The sequence below is a fragment of the Nomascus leucogenys genome, unplaced genomic scaffold, assembly GCF_006542625.1.
Source record: "Nomascus leucogenys isolate Asia unplaced genomic scaffold, Asia_NLE_v1 000804F_88330_qpd_obj, whole genome shotgun sequence".
Lineage (NCBI taxonomy): Eukaryota > Metazoa > Chordata > Mammalia > Primates > Hylobatidae > Nomascus > Nomascus leucogenys.
The window spans coordinates 4,722-28,458 of record NW_022097431.1 but is presented as its reverse complement, the minus strand read 5'-3'; the positions used below and the strand labels follow the sequence as shown (position 1 = coordinate 28,458).

General features: G+C 36.3%; 1 protein-coding gene across 1 annotated transcript in view; it reads left to right on the top strand.

Annotated features, from left to right (window-relative positions):
* LOC115834255 (cilia- and flagella-associated protein 47-like) overlaps positions 1 to 17,790 on the top strand; it is a gene marked incomplete at its 3' end in the record, with an annotated part of 77,386 nt that extends 59,596 nt beyond the window's left edge. Inside the window, exons 8-9 of the mRNA XM_030809001.1 lie at positions 15,739 to 15,935; positions 17,617 to 17,790. Of these exons, the coding sequence (XP_030664861.1) occupies positions 15,739 to 15,935; positions 17,617 to 17,790 (371 nt within the window). The remainder of the gene's footprint in view (positions 1 to 15,738; positions 15,936 to 17,616) is intronic.
* Between the last annotated feature and the right edge of the window lie 5,947 nt (positions 17,791 to 23,737).

Sequence of the window (23,737 nt, the reverse complement as noted above, 5' to 3'; positions counted from 1 at the left end):
TTTATGGTTATATATGTTTCTAATTGCTGTATCTTCTTAAATAATGGAACCTTTCATCATTCTATAATGATGTTCTTTGGCTCTTTTAACATTTTTTGACTTAAAGCCCATTTATAATTGTAGTATAGCCACTCCAGCTCACTTTTGGTTGTTGTTTGCCAGTGGTCACCAACCCTGGATGTACATCAGTGGTGCCTGGGTACCTGCAACAAAATACATATTCCAGGCCCAACTCTAGGCCTACTGACTTATTCTCAGGTTGGAAGGAGTCTAGAAAGCTATATTATCAAAATTCTCCCTGCCCAGATCACTTGTGTAGTTAATCCACGTGTTAGAATAAATTGGGGAACCACCACTTGCACAGCATAATGCCACCATGGTACAACATCTCCATTTGTAAAAGGGAGAATGTTAGGCCCAGGAAATTTAAGTGTCTTCACAGACCATGTAGGAGATCACATCAAGTCTCCTGAGTAAGCTATTCAAGTCTACTAAGTAATTAGAGTAAGTATACTGAGTAAGCCTGCTAAGTCTTCCTCTATCTTGTTTCCATTATGCTATGCTGCACAAAATGTGAAATCACAATGCTGTTTATTCTTACTCTAGTAATTGTCTTAGTTTGAGTCCCCTAGAAAATAAAACCTTAAGCAATAATTAAATACAAATACTTTATTTGGGAAATGCAAATTCAGCACACTGAGAATGGAAAAATAAAAATAGAAACAAGGAAGGGAAGGATGGGAGGTAAAGCAATGCATGATACATGAGCTGTTGCCTCAGTATCCACAACTTACCTCTGTGAATACAATCATGCATGGCTTAACAAAGGGGATACATTCTGAGAAATGCCTTGTTAGGTGGTTTCATCTTTGTACGAACATCACAGTGTACTTACACAAACCTAGATGGTCTGGCCTACTAATCATCTAGGCTATATGGTACAACCTGTTGATCTGAGGCTACAAACCTGCACAAGTTACTGTACCAAATACCGTAAGCAATTTTAACACAATGCTAAGTATTTGTGTAGCTAAACATATCTAAACCTAGAAAAGGTACAATACAAATGGGGTATAAAATATTTTAAAAAAAGATATACCTGTACAGGGCACTTACCATGTATGGAACTTATAGGACTGGAAATTGCTCTAGGAGAGTCAGTGAATGAGTGGTGAGTGAATGTGAAGTCCTAGAAGATTACTGTACATTCCTGTAGACTTTATAAACACTGATACTTAGGCTAACTAAATTTATTTTTTAAAAATTTTATATAATAAATTAATCTTGGCTTACTATACCTTTTTTGCTTTATAGACTTCTTAGTATTTTTAAACTTGTTGACTCTTGTAATTAAACTTAGCTAAAACATATGTAGCTGTACAAAAATATTTTCTTTCTTTATATCCTTATTCTATAAACTTTTGTACTTTAAAGTTTATTTATTTATTTTACTTCTTAAACTTCTTTATTAAAAACTAAGACACAAGCACACACATTACCCTAGGCCTACACAGAGTCGGGATCATCAGTATCACTATCTTCCACCTCCACATCTTCTCCCACACTGGAAGGTCTTTAGGAACAATAGCATGCATGGAGCTGTCATCTCCTATAATAGCTATAATAACGATATTTTATTTTGGAATACCTCCTGAAGTAACTGCCTGAGACTATTTTACAGTTAATTTTTAGAAGTACACCCTAAAATGACAAGAAAAAGTACAGTATAATAAATACATAAATCAGCAACACAGGCTGGTAATTATTTGCCATGGCAAATAAATTCTGGTAATTTATTACCATAAAGTTTGATGAACTGTACATAATTGTATGTGCTAGGCTTTTATACCACTGGCAGCTCAGTAGGTTTGTTTACACCAGCATCAGCACATAATATGCATTGCAGCAGGACTTTATGACATCACTAGGCAATAGGAATTCTTCATCTCCATTATAATCTTATGGGACCACCATCATATAGGCACTCAGTGGTTGACCAGATAGTGCATGACTGTATATGCATCAGATTGCTCAGCAGGTGTCTCTGCAAAGTACCCTTGAGCAATCAATGTGAGAGAGAAAAGAAAAGGAATTTTATCTGCATGTTTACTTCCTGGTCTCCTGTTCCTGTTTGCTAAACTTTACTCCACGGCCCTAGCATTTAAGGTGGCGTTCTCTAGCTAAGATGTCAAATTCCGTGCTCTACCAAAGCAAAAGGAGCCTGAAACTGAGCATGGGGGCAGGTGTGCGTGGTTGTAAAGGAGCAGTCAAGGGGTTGGCTCTATTGCTTCTGATGCAAGATATAGGTCACCCCCAAGCAGAGGAACCTGGAAAAAAAGACAAGTGGCTGAGGTTGATGGAGGTGGTGGCAGCAAAGGAATTGGGGTAAGCACATAAAAGAAATTGGAGGAGGCACATAAAACATATCACATACGGATATGTCTGTTGGGATTCAATCAGAATGGTGGCAGAAGTATTAGGGAAAGTTACAGGGAATAGTCACAAACCTTTTGGAAGGCCGAAAGGTTACATAGCTTGTAATAATTGAACAGGCTGAAGGCAGCCGGTGCTTACCTTAGAGCATTAGGTCATAGGGTAAATACTAGGGACAATAGAGGCTTCCCCAGTTAAGTCTGTTTACCCTACCTCCATTAACTGACCTTTGAGCCAGATGGCCCTCTCCAGGGGAGGTCAACTAGGGATGTTGCCCCCTAATGGTATTTACTATAGACCATGGTACCTGAGCTTTAATCATTCTGAGAACCACTCTCTTAACCATGTTAATTATCCACAAGTGTGTTGACTCAGAGCTTCTGTTGTTAATTGCATACAAAACAAATGCCTGGAGTGCGAGCTGCTCAGGGTCGGCCGCAGTGACAAACCTCTCTTGGTGGGCAGGCGGTTGGACACTCAGCAGGACTGGCAAAATAGAATATCTGTGTGTCAGTGTACGTTTTATTCATCCGTCATCTGGGTCAGGGTCTGCGGGCAGAGCCCCACAGATAATGCCCTCTTATGAGAAGCAATACTTCAGTTGTCGTATTGTTATTTTAAAGAAGTCTACTAGTTACATTGTCAGTAGCATTAAATGTAGGAAATTTCTGATTTCTTTCTCTTCCCCCTACCATCTCTGTTGACATGTTCCATCCCAGGTCCTGAGCCAATTTCTATCTCAGGAGTGGGATCCAGAGGCCCATCTGTGCTGACCACGTCTCCCATTTCCTACTTGCAGTCTAGTGAGTACCAGTCTGATGCTGGATCTGTTAGCCCTGGCTCCTCATTTACATTGTAACCACCCAATGGGTTCTCCTGGCCTGCTGCCTAGACAGAGCCAATTTATCAAAACAGGGGAATTGTAATATAGATAGAGTTTAATTTATGCAGAGCTGGCAGTATGGGAGACTCAAGTTTTATTATTACTTAAATCAGTCTCCCCAAGTATTCAAGGATCAGAGTTTTTAAGCATAATTTGTCAGGTAGGGGCTGGAGAAGTGGAGATTGCTTATTGGTCAGGTTGGAGATGAAATCACAGGGGGTCAAGGCCATCCTCTTGAACTGAGTCAGTTCCTGGGTGGAGGCCACAAGACCAGATGAGCCAGTTTATCATCCGGTTCCTGGCAGCGGATCCATTCAGGATACAGGGTCTACAAAATATCTCAAGCACTGATCTTGGGCTTTACAATAGTGATGTTATCTCCAGGAGCAATTTGGGGAGGTTCAGACTCTTGCAGCCTCCGGCTGCACGACTCCTAAGCCATAATTTCTAATCTATTGTCTAATGTGTTAGTTCTGTAAAGGCAGTCTCGTCCCCAGGTAGGAAGGGGATTTGTTTTGGGAAAGAGCTGTTACCGTCTTTGTTTCAAAGTTGAACTATAAACTGAGTTCCTCCCAAAGTTATTTTGGCTCATACCCAGGAATAAACAACAATGGCTTGGAGGTTAGAAGAAAGATGGACTCCGTTGGATAAGGTTTCTTTCACTGTCATTACTTTCTCAGTCGTAATTTTTGCAAAGGTGGTTTCAGCATGATCCCTCTTTGTGATACATTTATTTCTGTCATGTCTGTCCTGGCACTCAGGCATAGATTTCTACTTTATTTCTTAAAAGTCTAGTTTGTTTCTGCCAGCTCCCTCCCTGGGTACTGGTACACTCTTCCCGCCACCCATCATTGTTCTGGATAGCCCTAGACCCCTCAAACAGGAATCTTTCCCTCAACTTGGGATCCTGGGTCTTTAACTGTGGAATTGGCCTCTTTTATACCAGCCTTACCCACTTCTTCTTTTCTCTGTGCAACTTCCCTTATTTTAAGCTTGCTTCTTACATTAGATAACCCCAGTGATAACTGTTACTTGATGGATATGCCTTTCTCCTGCTGCCCTCCCATACCTATCTTCTCATAGTCAGAGTCTGTACTTTGTTTAGTTGTAAATATATGCCCTGTGTACTTTGTTTAGTTACAAATATATGTCCTACTAACATTTTGGTTTTCTGCCCAATCCAAATTCTTTCCTCCTACTCTGCATGCACCAGACTACAATGAGACTTGATTGTGTTCTATGTTATCTTAAAAAATACACTTCAAGTCAAATAATGTAACATAACCAATTCAACATAATTGTAATATCCAAGACTGCATATATTCTTTATCCTTATAGTTTTAATATATTTTCAGTTTGATAAATGACTCACTTTGCTTTATATTTATAGACATAGAGCTGGTAAGTAAAAAAAAGTGAACTTTAAAAAAGTTTCTTATTCTTTCTGTTAGGTCTTCAGTGGTAAACATATGCTCTACAATTATATATTTAGGGAGGCATTTAATCAGAAATTTCAGTAGTCTTTTCCATTATTTTAAGTCCTCGAAAACATGCTGTTTATTGGCCTGCTAGCAGCACATTCATACTAATTTGCACACTTAGTAAATCAGTCTGCAAGAAATTAAAAATAAACTCTGTTCAAAACAGTTTATATTTAATACAGGACAATTAGAGAAAGTTTATGGTATTCAGAAATGAAAATGCAAAATACAAAGTTAATTTGCTGTCAGCAATCCCTTGCTTCTTTCTGTATGGAGGGGTTAATTAGAAAGTGAAATCTTACATCAGTTGTTCTCTTTGGGTAATTTTGTCTTCTTAGAAAATTATAGAAAACTTACTATGTAAAATGCTATCAAGCTAGAACTCCTTGATAGGTCCCCTCCTAATTTTTCATTAAATGACCCATGAAGGCCTACAGAAATCCAAAAATTCAACAGCAGGCAGCCATTTACATGAGGAATTCCCAAAAATGCCCACAACTGTAGGGGATTATGTGGAGGAACATCACTCTGTCAATAATGTATAGAATCTCACATGAGATCTGGTAGTAGTGGTGGCAGAGATGGGAAGAGTCTAAGTGAGTTGTGGTGCATTTTGTTGATGAAAAAGCCAAACTCTGTGAAATATTTAAAGAGGTTTATTCTGAGCCAATATGAGTGACATAGACAGGAGAACAATCTCAGGAGGTCTTGAGAAAGTGCCTGAGATGGTCGAGTTACAGTTCGGTTTTATACATTTTAGAGAGGCAAGTTACAGGGAAAGACATAAGGCAATACATGTAATGTATACATTGGTTTGGCCTAGAAAAGCCAAACATCTCAATGTGAGGACAGGGAGGGCTTATCACAGTTATAGAAGAATTCAAAGGTATTCTCACTGGCAATTGGGTTAAAGAGTTAAGCTGAAGACTTGCAGTCCTGGAAGTCTGCTTGGAAAGAAATGCTTGAGTTAAGATAAATGGAGTTGTGGAAGCCAACGTTCTTGTTATGTAGATGAAGCCTCCAGATAGCAAGCATCAGAGACAACAGATGCTAAATGTCTTTTTTTCAGGCCTTAGAAGGTATCAGATGCTTAGTTTATCTCTCCTAGATCAGGAAAGGCCTAGAGGCATCAATGAAGATTCTCTACAGATACTAAATTACTCCCACAAAAGACGGAAGATTTGCAGGCCATTTCAAAATATGTCAAAGACATGTATTTGGGGGTAAAATGATTTTATTTCATTCAGGGTTTGTTATTTGCCATGTGATGCTATACCAGAGTCAGTTGGGAATTTGGTATCTTATTGACAAAAAGAGTCTGTTTCATCAGTCTTATGATATCTATTTTAATCTTAATGATGGTCAGTTGTGTCTAAACTCCAAAAGGGAGAGGGTATAACAAAGCATTTCCAACCTCCCTTTCTATCGTTGCTGGTAATTCAATGTTTCAGGTTTCCCTTGGCTCAGAAGGGGTCCGTTCAGTTGCCTAAGCGGTCGGGGTTATATTTTTGGCTGTAATATTATTGGTGGGAGAAGAGTTTATTGTGAAAGGAAACTAAATCTTGAGGTCCCAAAACCACTATGCTAAAGGGAAAAGTCAAGCTGGGAACTGCTTAGGGCAAACCTGCCTCTCATTCTATTCAAAGTAACCCCTCTGCTCACTGAGATAAATGCATATCTAATTGCCTCCTTTGGAGAGGCTAATCAGAAACCCAGAAAATACAACCATTTGTCTCTTATCTACCTATGATCTGAAGCCCCCTCCCCTCTTCAAGTTGTCCCGCCTTCGCCCACCTTTTCGGACTGAACCAATGCACATCTTACACATATTGATTGATGTCTCATATCTCCCTAAAATGTATAAAACCAAGTTGTGCCCCGATCACCTTGAGCACATGTTGTCAGGACCTCTTGAGACTGTCACATCACAGGCATGCATCCTCAACCTTGGCAAAATAAACTTTCTAAATTAACTGACATCTGTCTCAGATTTTCAGGTTCACATTGTTGATTATAGGTTGAGTAAAATCAACGTGGAAATCCAAAATTTGAATGCTCCAAAACCCCAAATGCTCAAAATCAGAAACATTTTGATCACCAACATGGTGCCACAGGTGGAAAATTTCACATTTGATCTCATATTAGGTCGCAGTCAAAAGGCAGTCAAAACTTGTTTCATGAACAAAATTACTTAAAATATGTAAAATTACCTTCAGGCTATGTATATAATGTGTATATGAAACATAAATGAATTTCCTGTTTAGACTTGGGTCCTATCCCTAAGTTATCTCATTATGCATATGCGTGTATTCCAAAATCTGAAAAATTCTGAAATCTAAAATACTTCTGGCCTCAGGCATTTCAGATAAGGAATACTCAACCTGTTAACAGGAAGATATATATATATATCCTGTTTGTATATGTATACATATATGTGTTATATATATTTTTTTAAGATGTAAATTTTTCTTTAGATCATTACAAAACTGCCAGGGCATGAAAAACCAAACAAACAAACAAACAAGTACCCTATCTACATTTAATAGGTAGATGCTTCTTTGATACAGGAAATGGACCCAAGGGCTGCATATTGAGTTACCTCCATAGTTAGAACTAAGAGATTGCTGTAAAGTAAATATGGAATGAGGTCCTCTACAAGTGACCACCTAAGACAAATAAATTTCTTATCTTACTAGGAGCAAATGAGAATAAGGAAAAGCAGAAATAAAATGTCTACAATACCAGAAGACAATAGAAGAATACCTAAGTTTACACGTAGATAGATAGGTCATAGTGAAACCATAGAATAGCAAAGATAAGGGAAATTCCAAAAAGCAATGAGAGAAAAAAGGCAGATTATTTTTAAAGGAACAAAAGTTATACTGAAGGCAGAATTACCAACAGTAACATTAGAAGCCAAAAGACAATAGCATTATAGTGCTGATGAAAATTAACTGCCAGTCTAGAATTTTATGTCCTAGTGAACTATCACTTATGAGTAAAGATGAAATAAAAATGTTTGTAGTTCAACAATGAACTTGAGACCATTTAAAACTCAGAGATTTTGGTAAAAGAACAAGTAGAAGGCCTCTTATTGGTGAAGGAAATTGAATTCAGAAGAGAGAATTGGGATCCAAGAACAATGGTTACTAAAATAATCAGTAAATGTGGGTAACTCCCATGAGGATTTGACTGTAGAAATAATGACAAGAATAAATAATTCAGGTGTTAACCAAAACAAAGTGAGCTCAGTTACTAGATAGCAACTTTATAAGGAAGGGTTTGCCATTACAGGCATGTAAAGTTCTTACATTTTAGGGACCAGGGTTGAATTACTGTAAGATATTTTTATGTGAAACATAGATGTTGAATATTTGGGGCAATGAAAAGTATAGGGATAGAATGTATAATTTCTAAACCAGTAGAGGCATAAATGAAAATAAACAAAACTTGATGAATTCAATAGAATTCAAGAATAGAAAAGAACAACATAAAATGGGATAAAGTGTGGCACAAAATGAGATGTTAAAATAAACACAAATATATCATTAATCACAATAAATATGAACAGACTAAACTATAAAAGGTGATATTTTCACAATGAAAACTAAAATGTAGCTTTATACTGTTTATAAAATTTCCTGGTAAAATATCAAAAAACCTATACCAGGTATTTACTAATCATAAAATAGTTGGCATAGAGATATATTAATATTAAAACAGGTAGACTTTGTGGTAAATAAGTGTATTACTTAATTAAAAAAGGGAAAAATCCAACTTGGAGAAGAAACTTTGAAATTATTTATACCTAAACACATATTCTCAAAATGTATAAAGCCAAAATCAATTAATGTAAAAAGAGAAATGAACAAATTCTAAATTACAGTGGAAGATCTTATTAGACCTCTCACAATAATTGGCAGATCAAGCAGACAGAAGGTTAATAAAGCCCTACTAGACTTGAACAACAAAATTAATTAGTTTTTCTATAGCTCTTAAGGCTAGCTTGACTGTGCTCATAAGGATTGGCCATCCTTGCCATTTGCATACTACAGCACTCTGGTATCTATCTATGACCTTCTTTCCCTGTGCTTTAGGGCACCTGGGAGAATGTGCACTTAGAACTTTTCAGTAAAATCAGACAGGGAACTGCATACCAGTCTGCCCTGCTGGCAGATACTTACAAACTTCATGGGAAGGCAAGTCCAGTGCTCTCAGACATTTGAGGTTGGTCAGGCAAAAAGGGTCACATGACATTGTTTTAGCATTCCAAATACTTTTCATTTTCCTTCCTCAATTCCTACTTCCCCTCTCCTTTATATTTATCCTCTTTTTTTCTTCTTTTCTTCCTTTCTTTCCTTTTCCTTTCCCCTCTCTTTTCCTATCACTGTTTGTCTGTTATCCCCTAAGTATTATGTTATTTTAAATCTCCCTGGTGACAGAAAAGGAAAAGTAGTTCAACCTCTTTTTAAGTAATAAAATCAATTTTAGCCAATATTTTAAAAGTTGAATTTGTCAATAATAAGTATAGGTCTTTATTATTTTAAATTATTATTTTATTGAATATTATAATAAATATAACAATTTAAGCAGCTAGTCCATTTTAGAAAATGTTTTTTTTTCTGAGTGGACCATATTAAACAAAATTTCTACTAATACAAATTTTTTACAAAATAAACACTGTAAATTTTTTAACTGCTGAATTCTTTTTTTAATGTCTGTGGCTACATTTCATATTTTCATTAAAGAGGACATAGTAATGAGCAGTTGTTAGCGCACAGTCACTTACTTTTCCAGAGTATTTGTGATTCAGATACTCATGTGCCTTCAAAAATATAATAATATAACTAAAATGGGAAAAATTTCACTTTACTTGTGATATGGTTTGGATCTGTGTCCCTGCTCAAATCTCATTTCAAATTGTAATCACCATATTGGAAGTGGGAACTAGTCGGAGGTGAGTAGATCTTGGGGGTGGTTTCACATGAATGGTTTAGCACCATACTCTTGATGCTGTACTCAGGATAGTGAGTGAGTTCTAGTGAGGTCTGATTGTTGAAAAGTGTATAGTACCTCCCCCCACTCTCTTCTCTTGTGTTCCTGCCATGGAAGATGCCTGCTCCTGCTTTGTCTTCTGCCATGATTGTAAGTTTCCTGAGTCCTCCCCAGAAGCCAAGCAGATACTTCCATGCTTCCTTTATAGCTTACAGAACCGTGAGCAAATTAAGCTTTTTTTTAAGTTAAATAAATTTCCCAGTCTCAGGTATTTCTTTATAGCAATGCGAGAATGGCCTAAGAGAGCAGGTAAGTTAGTCTTTTGACTTATACAGTAGAAAAAAAGCCTACATTAAGAGTTTTTAGGCCGGGCGCGGTGGCTCACGCTTGTAATCCCAGCACTTTGGGAGGCCGAGGCGGGTGGATCACGAGGTCAGGAGATCGAGACCAGGTGAAACCCCGTCTCTACTAAAAATACAAAAAAATTAGCCGGGCGTGGTGGCGGATGCCTGTAGTCCCAGCTACTCAGAGAGGCTGAGGCAGGAGAATGGCATGAACCCGGGAGGCGGAGCTTGCAGTGAGCCGAGATTGCGCCACTGCACTCCAGCCTGGGCGACAGAGCGAGACTCTGTCTCAAAAAAAAGAGTTTTTAGTAGTAGGTGGCAGTGTGATTAACAAATAGGCCAAAAAACTCTCTAAAATATAATTACTCATGTTTTCTTATAATAAATATTATACAATTATGTATATACATGTAATAAATGTAAGTATTCATTCTTGATTATTCATTTTCTGAATTAAAAGCTCTGACTATTGTTTGTTAATAATATACCAAAAACAACTATAGAAGGCAGTGTTCAACTTACTATATTACTTAATCTCTTCCATATGTTTGATGTGTTTTTATACAATTATGACCTATTAAGGCACAAACAAGTCTAATAAATTAGTTAACCAAATTATATTCTATGAAGCCCCAAAATTCTTCTGAAGTGCTTTGGCTTATCTATAGTGAGGCCATGGAAGTAAATGGGGACTTCTAGCTCCTCATTCTACTTCAACCAGATTAACTCCAGTTTCCTTTGTTTTATATGTTAATTCAATTTTAAATATTGTTTATACACAGTACATCTAAGCCAGAAAATAAAAATTTTTGAAAGCTATTAATCAAATCCCACTCATTGAAAGAGGTTAAGAAGTTTGGAGGGACGTGTGGGTTGAAAAACTACTTACTGGGTATTATACCCACTACCCGGGTCCAATATACCCATGTAAAAATTCAAAACATGTACCTCCCTGTATCTAAAATAAAAGCTAAAATTAAAAAAATTGTAAAGTTAAAAATTGTTTTAAAAATCGATATTCTTAAATAGTTGGGAGGATATTAAAATAATGCTTATGTCTTAGCTTTCACAACTATTTTTAGATGGCTTTCAGTTTTAAAATCACATGCCAAAAATATCTGGGAGGGACTGCCTTGTATCCATGGGGGGAAATAAACCCTTTTCTGGTATTAAAAATATATGGAGTACATTTAGAAAATAAACTTGTGGTTGAAAAATGAAAGGAAAAAAAAGAAGTTGAGTTTGAAAAAAACCTTAAGTTGTTTGCTTAAGGTCACACAATGTAGAATTGGAACCAAAACTGAAAAAAAAAAGGGTTTTAACTCTCAGTTGATTTTGTCTTTTTCAGGTCACAAGTTGTATACATGTATGTTTCTCTGCAGTTAGGGAATTGTAGATTATTACAGTAAAAGCCCAAATGGATCATATCTGCCTTTACACAGGTTTTGTATAGTCTCCCTTTCCTCGCTGACCTGGTTGTGGCCACGTGACTTGCTTTGGACAAAGGATCATTTAGGAATGGGAAAGAGGCAGATATTTGGTAGCTTATTTTACATTAGTCTCTTTTTTGCTGCTGGTAATTCTTCTGTACTCTATGAAAAATGATTGGGCTCATCTCATACAGGATTAGAGTGCTCATGGACAGAATTCCCAGCTGAGATCCAAAGACCACAGTCAATACCCAGTATATATACACAGGTCAAAATACCCAGGTAGTACCATGTGGAGATGATAAGCTGTCCCAAATGAGCTCAGGCCACAGAATTATGAGCAAATGAATGGTTGTTGCTTTGAATCACTAAGTTTTTGGGTAGTTTGTTATGCAGTTGTAACTGAACAAAACAATGGTATTGATTTTTTGTTCCAACTATGACCTATTCTAGGATCTGAACATAGTATATTTTTATGGGTTATTTGAAAAATTGTAGATAGCACTGATTTCTTCCAATAACCAAAGTTAAGTGAAATGATGTAGTCTTTACCTCAAGAAATTCTTTCTTTATGTTTCTTTATTTTCTTCAGTAATTGTAATTTTTCTGTAAATTTACATATATTCGGTTATCTTTAAATATAGAATCCTGACAATTGCCACACTTGTAATGAAAAGATACAGGTTAACTACATCTGAGTTGAGTAGGGATGGAAGGGACAGATCCAGATAGTCCCTAACATTTGTTATGCCCAAGTCAAGAGTACAAATGGAAACCCACATAACATATGTCTAAATTTTAAAAACTTACAAATCAAACTAACACATTTCAAAATAGAATACATTCTATTATTCCATTTTAACAAATCTAACTTTATAAGAACCTTGAAGACCAAGTTTGAATTTAGAATTTTTGGACTCCTCAGAGTTTTGCACTAGAAAATGACAGCACAGGGTAGCTGGGTGCTAGTCAGGTGCCCACACCATTGTCTGCTGTCTTTCAACTCTTACATGCACTCTAATGGTTCTTATGTTTAAACATGTGGATATGTCAGCCCACACACTTACTCTTGGTCCATACCCTCCTAATAGTGACCTCTTAGTTACTGCACAGTTCTAGGAGTCTTCTACCAGGAGGACTGACCTAGGGAAGAGTCTTGTGAAAGCACTGTAAACAGGATCAAGGAACTATGGATTGTGAATTATAATGTCTCATGAACTTGAACCATGGGTGGGGCTGGGATCCGTATAGATCTGTCCCATTGGGCCCACGTACTTCTTGCATGTGCAGAGAGGCAGTGCCAAAGGAGGATCAGAGTAAGGCCCTAGAAAGCATGAGACCAGGACAGGAACCTGTCTATCCTGGGATTTAGGGCATGTGTTAAGCTGGGTAATTCCAACAGCAGACCCTGAGATCTGGTCTTGAGGGCAAGTAGTTTGAGAGGTGGTCTCAAAGCATAGGTAGGGGAGTAGGAGACTGCAAAGAGAATAAACCAGTTCCGGGGGTTTTAATTAACAGGTTATCATTGCAGGCAATTGGGACTCAGTCCCACTGGGGGCCTCTGGAAGTTGGTGTCAAATTCACCTCAGAGTTCTTCTAACCAAAGGGCAAGAAAACAGGTTTTTTTGTTCATTTGTTTTTTACCAATTTTGATCAATTTTTGGTTTGGTACTGCTCCTGCAGGCTTTTACTACCACTTCTGGGTGATCTATGTGAGAACTGAGCACCATTCTTTGTCCAGAGAGAAGTTTCAAGGAGGAAGTCACAGATATCCATAAATCCATGCCCTTTAAGGCATACTTAAAGGGGACATGTCAAGGCATGAACAGCATTTGCCACAGTCCAGAATTGGAAATAAATTTAAGAAAACATGTCCCATTATTATATGATGGCACAATACGTCCAGTAAAATTTCCAAATTTCTGAAGATCAAAATGGTTTCTACCTCTGCTAGTTTACATCTGATGGGCACGCAAATACTGTCAAATATCTTAACCCAGAAGTTTTTAAATCTCTTATTTATAATATATATCACCCCTACTTATGTTTCTTATACAACTTAATAAAATTATTTTGGATATTTAAAAATGAAACATACTGATTTATAAATACATCATCAAAATTAAAATAATAATTTCCACAAATGCCACTATTATAATGATTTTCTTTTTGGATTTGTAAGAAAGAGGGGCTGAGATTGTGTGGCCCTTAAGGTCCTTGCTCATAAACATTTCATGAGTTGGAAAATGTACTCTTAAGAATGACTTTGGCTTTAACTTTCAGACTCAGCAATCATTAAGAAATGAACATTTTTTTTTTGGAAAAAGAAATGTATAACAAAGCTTTTGACAGAAATTTTATACTTGAACTTGTGCATTGCAATGATTGTGTAGCATTAAATAGCAAGAGGTTTTTTATCTTTGATGAAAACAATAGATATTCTGCAATTCTTAAAGTTGTCTGAACAGTTTAATTCTTATATAAATAAAATAAATGTAAATTAATAGAATTCTATTTAAATTACATATTCTAAATATTTTTATTTCATTCTCTTCATCCAAGAAAAAAAAATGAGTTCTCTTTATGCCTGTTATTAAAACAACAAATAATTTTCTGTGCTGATTTGTTCTATTGAGATTGCCACAACCCAAATACCTCTCTCAGGGTAAAAGTAATCAATTAACAACAGATGATAAAACGTGCCCGGAGTCCTTTTTGCCAAGAAAAAAATGTATTCTAAAATTAGGTTGATGCGTGAATAGGATGGAACAAAAATGACATTCGGAGAGCCTTTGAGAGTAACTGTTTTCTCCTCAGACCAGCTGATAGTCTTGGACTTGTTGGATGTAATACAAATTTCAAATGTTTTCCATTATCAGCATGTTTTAATATGTACTATTAAATGTAACATTATGCATTATATATATTGTATTACATATAGCAACATAGACATGGAATATATGCTATATAATATTCAATTAATATAAGATATGTAACATTACATAATGTATAATTTATAACACACACATAAACTCATGTTTGATAAAGGATTTAGGGTAGTTAATGTTCTTGCATATAATGTTCCTGCGTATAAATGTTCTTGCATATCTTGGCATATACATTTCATTGTATTTGAAAACAACATGCCACCTTTCACATTTGAAGTGTTCACTTCGAGAGAATTAAAATTATAGCCATTTAATGTCATAATATGTGTCTGGTCCATTGATATGCTTGATTTGTTTTCTTGGTTTCAGAGAACTTCCTTGTACAGAATTAGGCATCAGATGTTTTTAAAATCATTTGTTGTTCGTTGACTATTTAAATTCTTTGGCATTAACTATGAAGTTTTTGTTATGTTCTTATACTGAATTCTACTTTAGGGTTGCCAGATTTTTATAACTATTTTCTCAGTTTATGGGTGCCAAGGAAATGATGACCTTCAGAGAAAAAGTGGTGTTGCCCGAAAGGAAAGAATGAGAATAGATAGCTCAACCTAGCATAAGAAGTAAAATTAGCTATTAGCTTAAGGTAAATGTTATAACGGGGTATTATGAGAAGTATTAATTACACACGCCCCTTTCTGGTTCCCTTGGTTATTAACTATGAAAAAATTATTTCTATCTGCTGGCCAAGTTGCAAATTATTTTGATTGCTGTGAGACAGAGCACCTCTAAGTCATAGAAATGTGGCTGACAGTAAAGCCCATCTAATATTGCATGTATTTCCTTCTATCTCAGCCCCCTTTCAATTAGGTAGAGTCACGTAGCTGGGTCTGGCCAGTTAAATGTGATGTGTATATTAATTTTGAGCTGAAAACTGAAAAGTCCTTGAGCAAACTTCTAGCTATTCCTTTTCCCCTGACATCTCAGCCAAAGAGCAGAGACGTTTCTTATGGTACAACTGCAAGATGGTGGTATCCTTCACAGTATGGAGTCCTGAGTGACTTCGAGGAGCAGACTGTTCTCTGACCAGTGCAGTATATATACTCTAATTGATAAATAAGCTTGCATGGTAAGCCCTGGAGATTTAGAGGTAGTGTGTTATCCCAGTGAAACCTATTCTAGGTTATGCAGTACAATTTAATTACAATAATATTAAATATTGCTTACCAAGATAAATTTTAGCTTTTATATGATTTTAAATGAACTGTTTTAAAATTATTTTGATAGCTTCAGATGGATCTGTTCCACTTCCTTTGCAATTTCTTCCCCTCCGACCTGGACGCTACCCTTGTACAATTTTATTGAAATCAAGGTATGATGTGCGTGCCTATTATGTTGAAGGTATTGTGAATGAAGAACAACCAGAGGCCGAATCTGAGTTTGAAACACGAGCATTTGAAGCCCTTACTCAGAATATTCCAATAGTATGTATCAACTTTTTTGGTACCTTTCTTTATTCATATTGCCACTGTGTCAGTTAAAGTCCTCCAGACCTCTCATCTTGGACTATTACAAATTTCTGACTGTCTTATCTGCTGTCAATTATTTCTTCATATTTATGTCAGAATCTCTTCCTAAATGTAAATGTGATTATGTTACTCATCTCATCAATCACTTCTGCTGGCTGTTTGCTTAAAACAATTAACTCCAATGTCCTTAATGTATCATTAAATTCCTTCTTGCTTCAACAAGCAGAGTTATGGACTCTCAGATCACTCTACTCTAAATTCTGTTGTGATCTAACACTTGGTTAAGATGGGTTCATAGGCACTGAGAACAATGATTGGCTGTAGCTTGGCTACCTATTAGTCAAAGTGACAATATAGTGTAAAAGAAGGTAAGGTAATTGTAAAGAACTTTGGCTTTTTAGAGGGATAAATTGCCTTTTTTGGTTTATTTGTTTGTCTAATTATTAAAGACATGACAAAAGTCAATCTGAAGCACAAAATTTTGTTCTGATGAGATAGATAGTCTTTGCTATGTGAGCAATCTACCAGTTAGAATAACTGTTATTACCTTGAATTAGGAGTAAAGTGTGTCCTCTAAGGCCATTTTATCATCTTAATGGTAATTAGTAAGTGAGACAAAGGGAAATTTCTTTAGATATTAAATAATCCTTCAATAGATCTATTAGGCAATGCTCTTATGTGACACAGAAAGAACATGTAGTCATCATTATGCGTTATGTTTACATTTTTGATCTTTATTCTTAACAAATATGACTTTCCAATGGTGATTCCTAGGAAATACAATTAAAAATACAACATATAATGTTATAAAAATTACCAATAATTCATATGTAATTCAATTTCATCAATATCATCCCTCTGATGTTTCTGTACCTTTTTCATGCTTTAGAACAATCAAACAAATGATAAATGGGCGTTTCAAGTTAGCATAAAAGGAGAGTGGTTTTCTGGACCTAGTGAATTACATGTAGGACCAGACAAAATTGTCAAGTATCCACTCACATTTGAGCCTATTTTTGAATGTGTTGTTAAGGTCTGAACTCATCGATATTTTCCCCAGTATTAATTAATAGTATCATTAGTTAATAAACTAATGTATGGCATTAGTCTTTTAATTGATTGTACAACTTTTTAGCAGAAAAGTTAATATTTTCCATGAATTTGACTATTTTTACTGAAAACTTTAATACGTGTTTTAATTTGAGGCATAAACATGAACATAACAATATTTTTGTCTGTGAATACTAGCATACAAATTAATTTTATACAACATGCTGAACAAAGTAAGATAATTACTTTTCCTTCCTATTCATTAAAGAAATTGGTATATCAGAAAATACTTTCTTAAGGCAATATTTCTTTTACATGGAAGTAGACATGCATATAATTGCTGTGTAGGAGAATGCCTATATACACTCTGTAATTTAGAGAGGGTAATGAGAAATAAATGACTTTTCACCAGAAATTTGTCTTTATGTTCGGTAGAAGCATTTATTTGTGTATTGAAAAAGTCAATGGCTAACACTTCTCTACGAGCTCATTTTATTAACCAGACACAAGATTAATAAGATAGCAGAGGTTGTTTAACATTTAACTATGACTCCTATAGACCTGAAATTTGTCTGGTCTCTCATAGGGTAAACTTATTCTACAAAATGAAGTAGATGGTATGGAGCACATCTTTGACATAAAAGGGGTTGGAAAAAAACCTTTGGCCTTGGAACACATCACTGTGGAATGTCAAGTGGGGAATGTGACACAAAAACATATAACATTGCCTCATTTCACAAATACTGTCCTAACATTTAAGGTAAGAATTTATTTTTAGTGTGAAAGTGTTTTCTTCTGAATATAGTGAATCACATGAAATATAATAATTACAAGCAATTTTTTAAACATTTAGTTTTACTTAATCAGATGAAGCAATGTCACATAAGATGTCTACAATCCTACCTATTACTAGTCCAACAGCTTTTAAATATAATTTCACTTATAAAGTTGAATTAGGATGAAATAAGTCTTATATTTATATAACTATAAAGCACATTAAAATCTACTTATCTGAGTCATGTGCTTTTCATTGAAAAAAATATAAGTGATAATAAAAGGTGTTTTCAAAAATATTTAGAAACATCTTTTAAAATTTTAATGTGAAATCTGTAAGCAAAACGAAATTTCACAAGTGTAGCCTATCATTTACCAGTATAAACAATAGTGGAAATATTAAGGAATGCATAATTGTTTACATCCTTTTACTTACTTATTTTTTGTTTTAGGTTTTATTTATTTATTTATTTATTTATTTTGTCTGTTGCTCAGGTTGGAGGGCAGTGGTATGATCTCGGCTCACTGCAACCTCCACCTCCTGGGTTCAAGTGTTTCTTGTGTCTCAGCCTCCCAAGTAGCTGGGATTATAGGCATGTGCCACCACGCCCAGCTACTTTTTATATTTTTTGTAGAGATGGGGTTTCACCATGTTGGCCAGGCTGGTATCAAACTCCTGGGCTCAAGTTATCCACCCACTTCGGCCTCCCAAAGTGCTGGGATTACAGGCATGAGCCACTGTGCCTGGCCTATATCCTTATTTTTTATGAAGCATTATAGTCTGCCATCCTCACTTGGTTTGTTTAAACCAATCTTTAAATACATTTTCCACTCACTCCTACAATTACCTACAAATAGTTATTTGCTCAATAGGATCCTCAAAAGAAGCTTCAAATATCTACCCTTTATAGGTGCCTGAATTCAATTTTAGAGGGGATTATAGAAGTTTGTAAATTCTCTGGGCTTACTCTTTGCTTTTTTTGTAACCCTGATAAATATGTGCCTTGGTTTTCCTCTTCTTTCTTTGCTAGATTGCAAATGGAATTAATATTCTAAATGAAACTCTTATCTTTTCATGTCCAACTAAAATTATTCAGTGCCATCTCTTACCTTCAAAATCAAAACCTAGTCCTTTGCCCATTTTTTTAGAGGGATATCTGGATTTTAATGTCTTTTTTTTTTTTCTGTTGAGTTGTGTTTTCCTTATATTTTATGATATGGTTTGGCTGTGTCCCCACCCAAATCTCATCTTGAATTGCAGCTCCCATAATTCCCATGTGTCATGCGGGGGGGACCTGGTGGGAGGTAATTGAATCATGTGGGTGGGTTTTTCCCATGCTGTTCTCGCGATAATGAATAAGTCTCATGAGATCTGATGGTTTTATAAGGGGAAGTTCCCCTGCACATGTTCTCTCTGGCTTACCACCATGTAAGACATGTCTTTTGCCTTCCACCGTGATAGTGATGCCTCCCCAGCCACACGGAGCTGTGTGTCCATTAAAAATCTTTTTCTTTATAAGTTACCCAGTCTTGGGTGTGTCTTTATCAGAAAATAGACTAATACATTTTAGCTATTATCCTCATATCACCTATGTAATTTGCAAATATTTTGCCTATTCTTTAGGTTGCCTTTCATTTCATTGTTTCCTTTGCTGTGACCTCTGTGAACTCAAGGCCAGTAACATGTGAAGTTTGACACTGTTGACCTACCTTCTTAATGTTATTCACCCTTTATTTTATATTATTCTACATTTCTTGTTTCCTTGACATTAATTCCTTAACATTGGATTATCAAGTGATAATCAAACCTTGATTATTACTTATCTGGTCCTTTTATTCCTCTAACCTTCTGATTTCAAGTTTCATGCATCAAAAGCATCCATATTTCTGGATGACCTCCCACTTGGCAGCTTCCTGGCTTCAGGCTGTCATCTAAATACAAATACCAAATTCATACTTTTATTCAAGATGTACATGTTAGCTCCAGCCCTTCATTTTCAACTCCTTGCTATACCACTTCACTTTGATAATCTGTTACTATAGACTAGACTCAGCATATTCTTTTAAATGTTTTCCTTGTTCAATTTTTCATTGGTGCCAGTAACTATTTTTATGATGCTTTGTATTGTTAAAAAGGTTTTTAATATACATTTCATTTGATTGCTGAAGGTTGAGACCTCTTTAACATGAAAGAGAAACTAAAAACTAGAGAACATAAATGAGATATAGGTAAAATGCTATAGAATTTTATCAAATTAACAAGGTAGTAGAAAATAATTACATAATAAAGAAGACAAGAGGTGTGGGACTTCCACAAAGGTGAAGCAAGAAGGTTTGTAAATTCATTTTTTTAAAGAAAAGCAATGAAAACACTGGCAAAAATTGTCAAAATCAAAGTTTTCAGTGATCTTGCAATTAAAGACTTGAAATAATCTAAGAAGTATATATTTAAGAAAAACTCAGAATTCTGGAAAGAGCAGGATGGTTTGTGGCATTTTAACTTGAATTATTCTTATCCCTCTCTCTTTAGCTCTGCAATCTTGCAACCGTAGTAACTATGAAAACCAGCAGCTTTGCAGTCAAAAGAAGAGACAGTGTATGGATTACTATTTGACCTTTTTCCAAGTTTGCTAGCAGCATCCCACTAGGAAGGCATTATCATTATTTGACTTGTCTCAGAGTTTGCTCTGATGGATAGGTCCTATCCTTAGAGCATTTGTCAAAAATATTTAGCAGCAATGGTTTAACATTGCAGTTGTCTGAGGCTGCAATAACAATAGCAGCTAATAAGAGATTGGCTAAAAACTTGAAAGGAAGATCTGGAATATAAGATTCCCTTAGGGGATTTTAGAATCTCTGGTATATTCCTGAGAAACAAGCAGGCTGCACGGATGTTCAAGAGTGTGTACATGCCTGAGAGAGTCCTGATTTTTCACCTCTGGCTGATACAGACACTGTGAGAGCTGAAAATTAAGGCTAAGTCAGAGTTTTAAACTACTTGAGTACTTAAAGTATACAACAACACATATACAGTACTCCTTGTCAAAGGATAGAAGATTTATTGGTTCTTTCACCGTTTATAGAAACCTGTGGCAAATTACTGCTGACCACTAAGCCAACTAAACAGAGCTTCAGTGGGCACATACTATAATGAATACAGACTTTACAGAATTAGTTCAGAAAAGTCACTAAACCGTAAAAGAACAAAACAACAAAAACAAGAGCAATGAAAACAAACTATTAGGAGGGGATGATCTGATTTCAAAAGTGCCTATATTACCTTACATAAAGAGTAGTTTTCAATAAGGAATTAATTATGAGATGAAGCAAAAGGACAAGGAAGCAAAGAAACAGGAAAGTATGACCAATGCACAAAAAATAAGCAATTGTTAGAAGCTGTCTCTAAGGGGACCTACACGTTGAATTACTAGAGTAAGACTTTAAATAAGCATTTGTAAGTATATGCAATGAACTAAAAGAAATCCCATCTAAAGAATTAATGAAAAGTATGACAATGATGTTTCAATAAATAGATCATATAAATATAGTTATAAAAATAATGAAAAAGACTAACATTCTGGTGTTGAAAAGTACAATGAGAATTATTAATTATACAGCCTCAACAGTAGATGTAAGCTGGCAGAAGAAATAATCATCAAACTTTAATATGAGTCAATACAGATTGTCTAGTCTGGGGAAGAGGAAAAAATAAATAAAAATGAACAGAACTTTAGATATCCATGGAACAGCATCAAGCATACCAATGTATGACTTACAGTAGTTCTACAGAAGAGAAAGATAAAGGAAAAGAAATAGTTTTCAAAGAAATAAAGGCCAAAAAAGCCCCAGATTTTATTAAGCTTTAAACTACATATCCAAAAAGCTCAACCAACTTAAAAACAGCATCAATAAAAATAACTGTATAGGTGAATAGAATATACAACATAAATATGTGCTAGATGTAACTGCTTTTTCTTCTAGGTCATTTAAAAGAAAAAATGGAGAGAGGGACAATGTGGCCAAATAGACACAGCCAAGAACTGCTGTTCCCATTGAGACAGACAAAAATATCCAGTAAGCCAACATAATTAGAGCAGATCTTCAGAGGGAAAACACCAAGAGTGAATTGAGAGGCAACTCAGACTCTGAGGATGGAGGAGGAGGAAGCTGGGAACCCTACATGGGGTACCTGAGTGCTAGAGATAGTTCCTGGCCCCAAACAACTTCTGGGGAAGGGGAGAGTGAAGGGACTAAGGTACAGCTTATTCTCACTGCAGACCTTTAGGATACCAGCTACAGAGAACTCCATGTCCCCATGGATGTTTGAGCTGAGAAAGATCTTTTCAGAAAGTAGGCAGAGGTAGGACTTCAGCTAACATGGAGCCAGGGGCTTTCCTGCATGAAGCAGCTCTGTTGGAGTGCAGCCGTAAGTGTCCAGGCCCCAGGGATCCCCATCTCCCTTCTAGAAGCTCTAGCCCCAGCTGACTGCCAGGCCAAGAGAGAGCAAGGGCAGCTTCCAGATGGAACCGGGGCACATCTATTCTGTACAGCCTACTGCTAGCCAGCATCTCCCAGGGCACCTGCCTGGCTGCCCCACAGAAGTGTGTACACAATACAGCCTCCACTCTCCAGGCTGAGTGCTTTGCTCCAACTGAATACTTTCCTGGCAACCTGGGAGCACTTCACATCCCTGAGAGCAACTGGAGCCTGACCCTGAGCTGTGGGCCTGTCTTGATGTCTTAGGGTTGCATCATGCAGCTCAGGAGTACTGAGCCAATATCTTTGGCCAGCACTCAAGTTGAAGAGGAGCCCCCAGTCTTAGAGCACAGAGAACGGTGAGACACATTAGTCCATCAGCTGGTGTGGGAGTGGGACATTCCTTTCTCTGCAAGGCCAGTCTAGAAACAGTGTGGCCTACCTGCCTGCTGCAGCCTCTGCCCAAGTGAGCCCCCTGGCCTGGAACGCCTAACAAAAGAAATGTGGGTGCAGTGCCAGTAATCAAATGGGGCTCCTCTAGGGCCCAGAAATCGACCTGGTGAGGGTGTCATCTCTTCCCCACCCTCTCCCACCACAGAGCACACATGCAAACATGAGAAAAGGAGTCATGTGGCTGTGTAAGAGCTTATCTACCAGTCATTATTCTTAAGCACCATCTACTGGATCACAGCCCAAAAGACAGCCCCCAAAATATTCTGCTAATATACACCCCTTGAAACCAAGGGCAAGAATTCAGCCTCAAATAAATATTGTTTCTGAAAACATACACAAACAAAGCAAACTGACTATACCCAAATTACACCACAGTTAAAGGAAAACCAACCCTCCCAGATAAGAAAGAATCAATGCAAGAACTTTGGCAATTCAAAAGCCAGAGTGTCTTCTTACCTCCAAATGAGCCCCACTAGGTCTCCAGGAATGGTTCTTAACCAGACTGAAATGACTGAAATTACAGAAATAGAATTCAGAATCTGGAGGGCAAGGAAACTTGATGACATTCAGGAGAAAGTTGAAACCCAATGCAAGGAATCCAGTAAAATGATCCAGGAGCTGAAAAGTGAAATAACCATTTTAAGAAAAAAACCAAACTGAACGTCTGGAACTGAGAAATTTACTACAAGAATTTCATAATGCAAATGGAGGTATTAACGGCAGAATAGACCAAGCTGAGGAAAGAAGTTCATAGCTCAAAGATGTTCTTTGAATCAACTCAGACAAAAATAAAGAAAAAAGAATTTTAAAAATTGAACAAAACTTTTTGAATTTCTTAAATAATTTCTTGAATAAATTCTTGAATAATTTCTGATAAAAATTAGATTATATAAAGAGACAAAGCTTATGACTCATTGGCTTTCGTGAGAGAAGGAGAGAAAGTAAGCAACATGGAAAATATATTTGAGGATATAGTCCATGAAAATTTCCCTAATCTTGCTAGA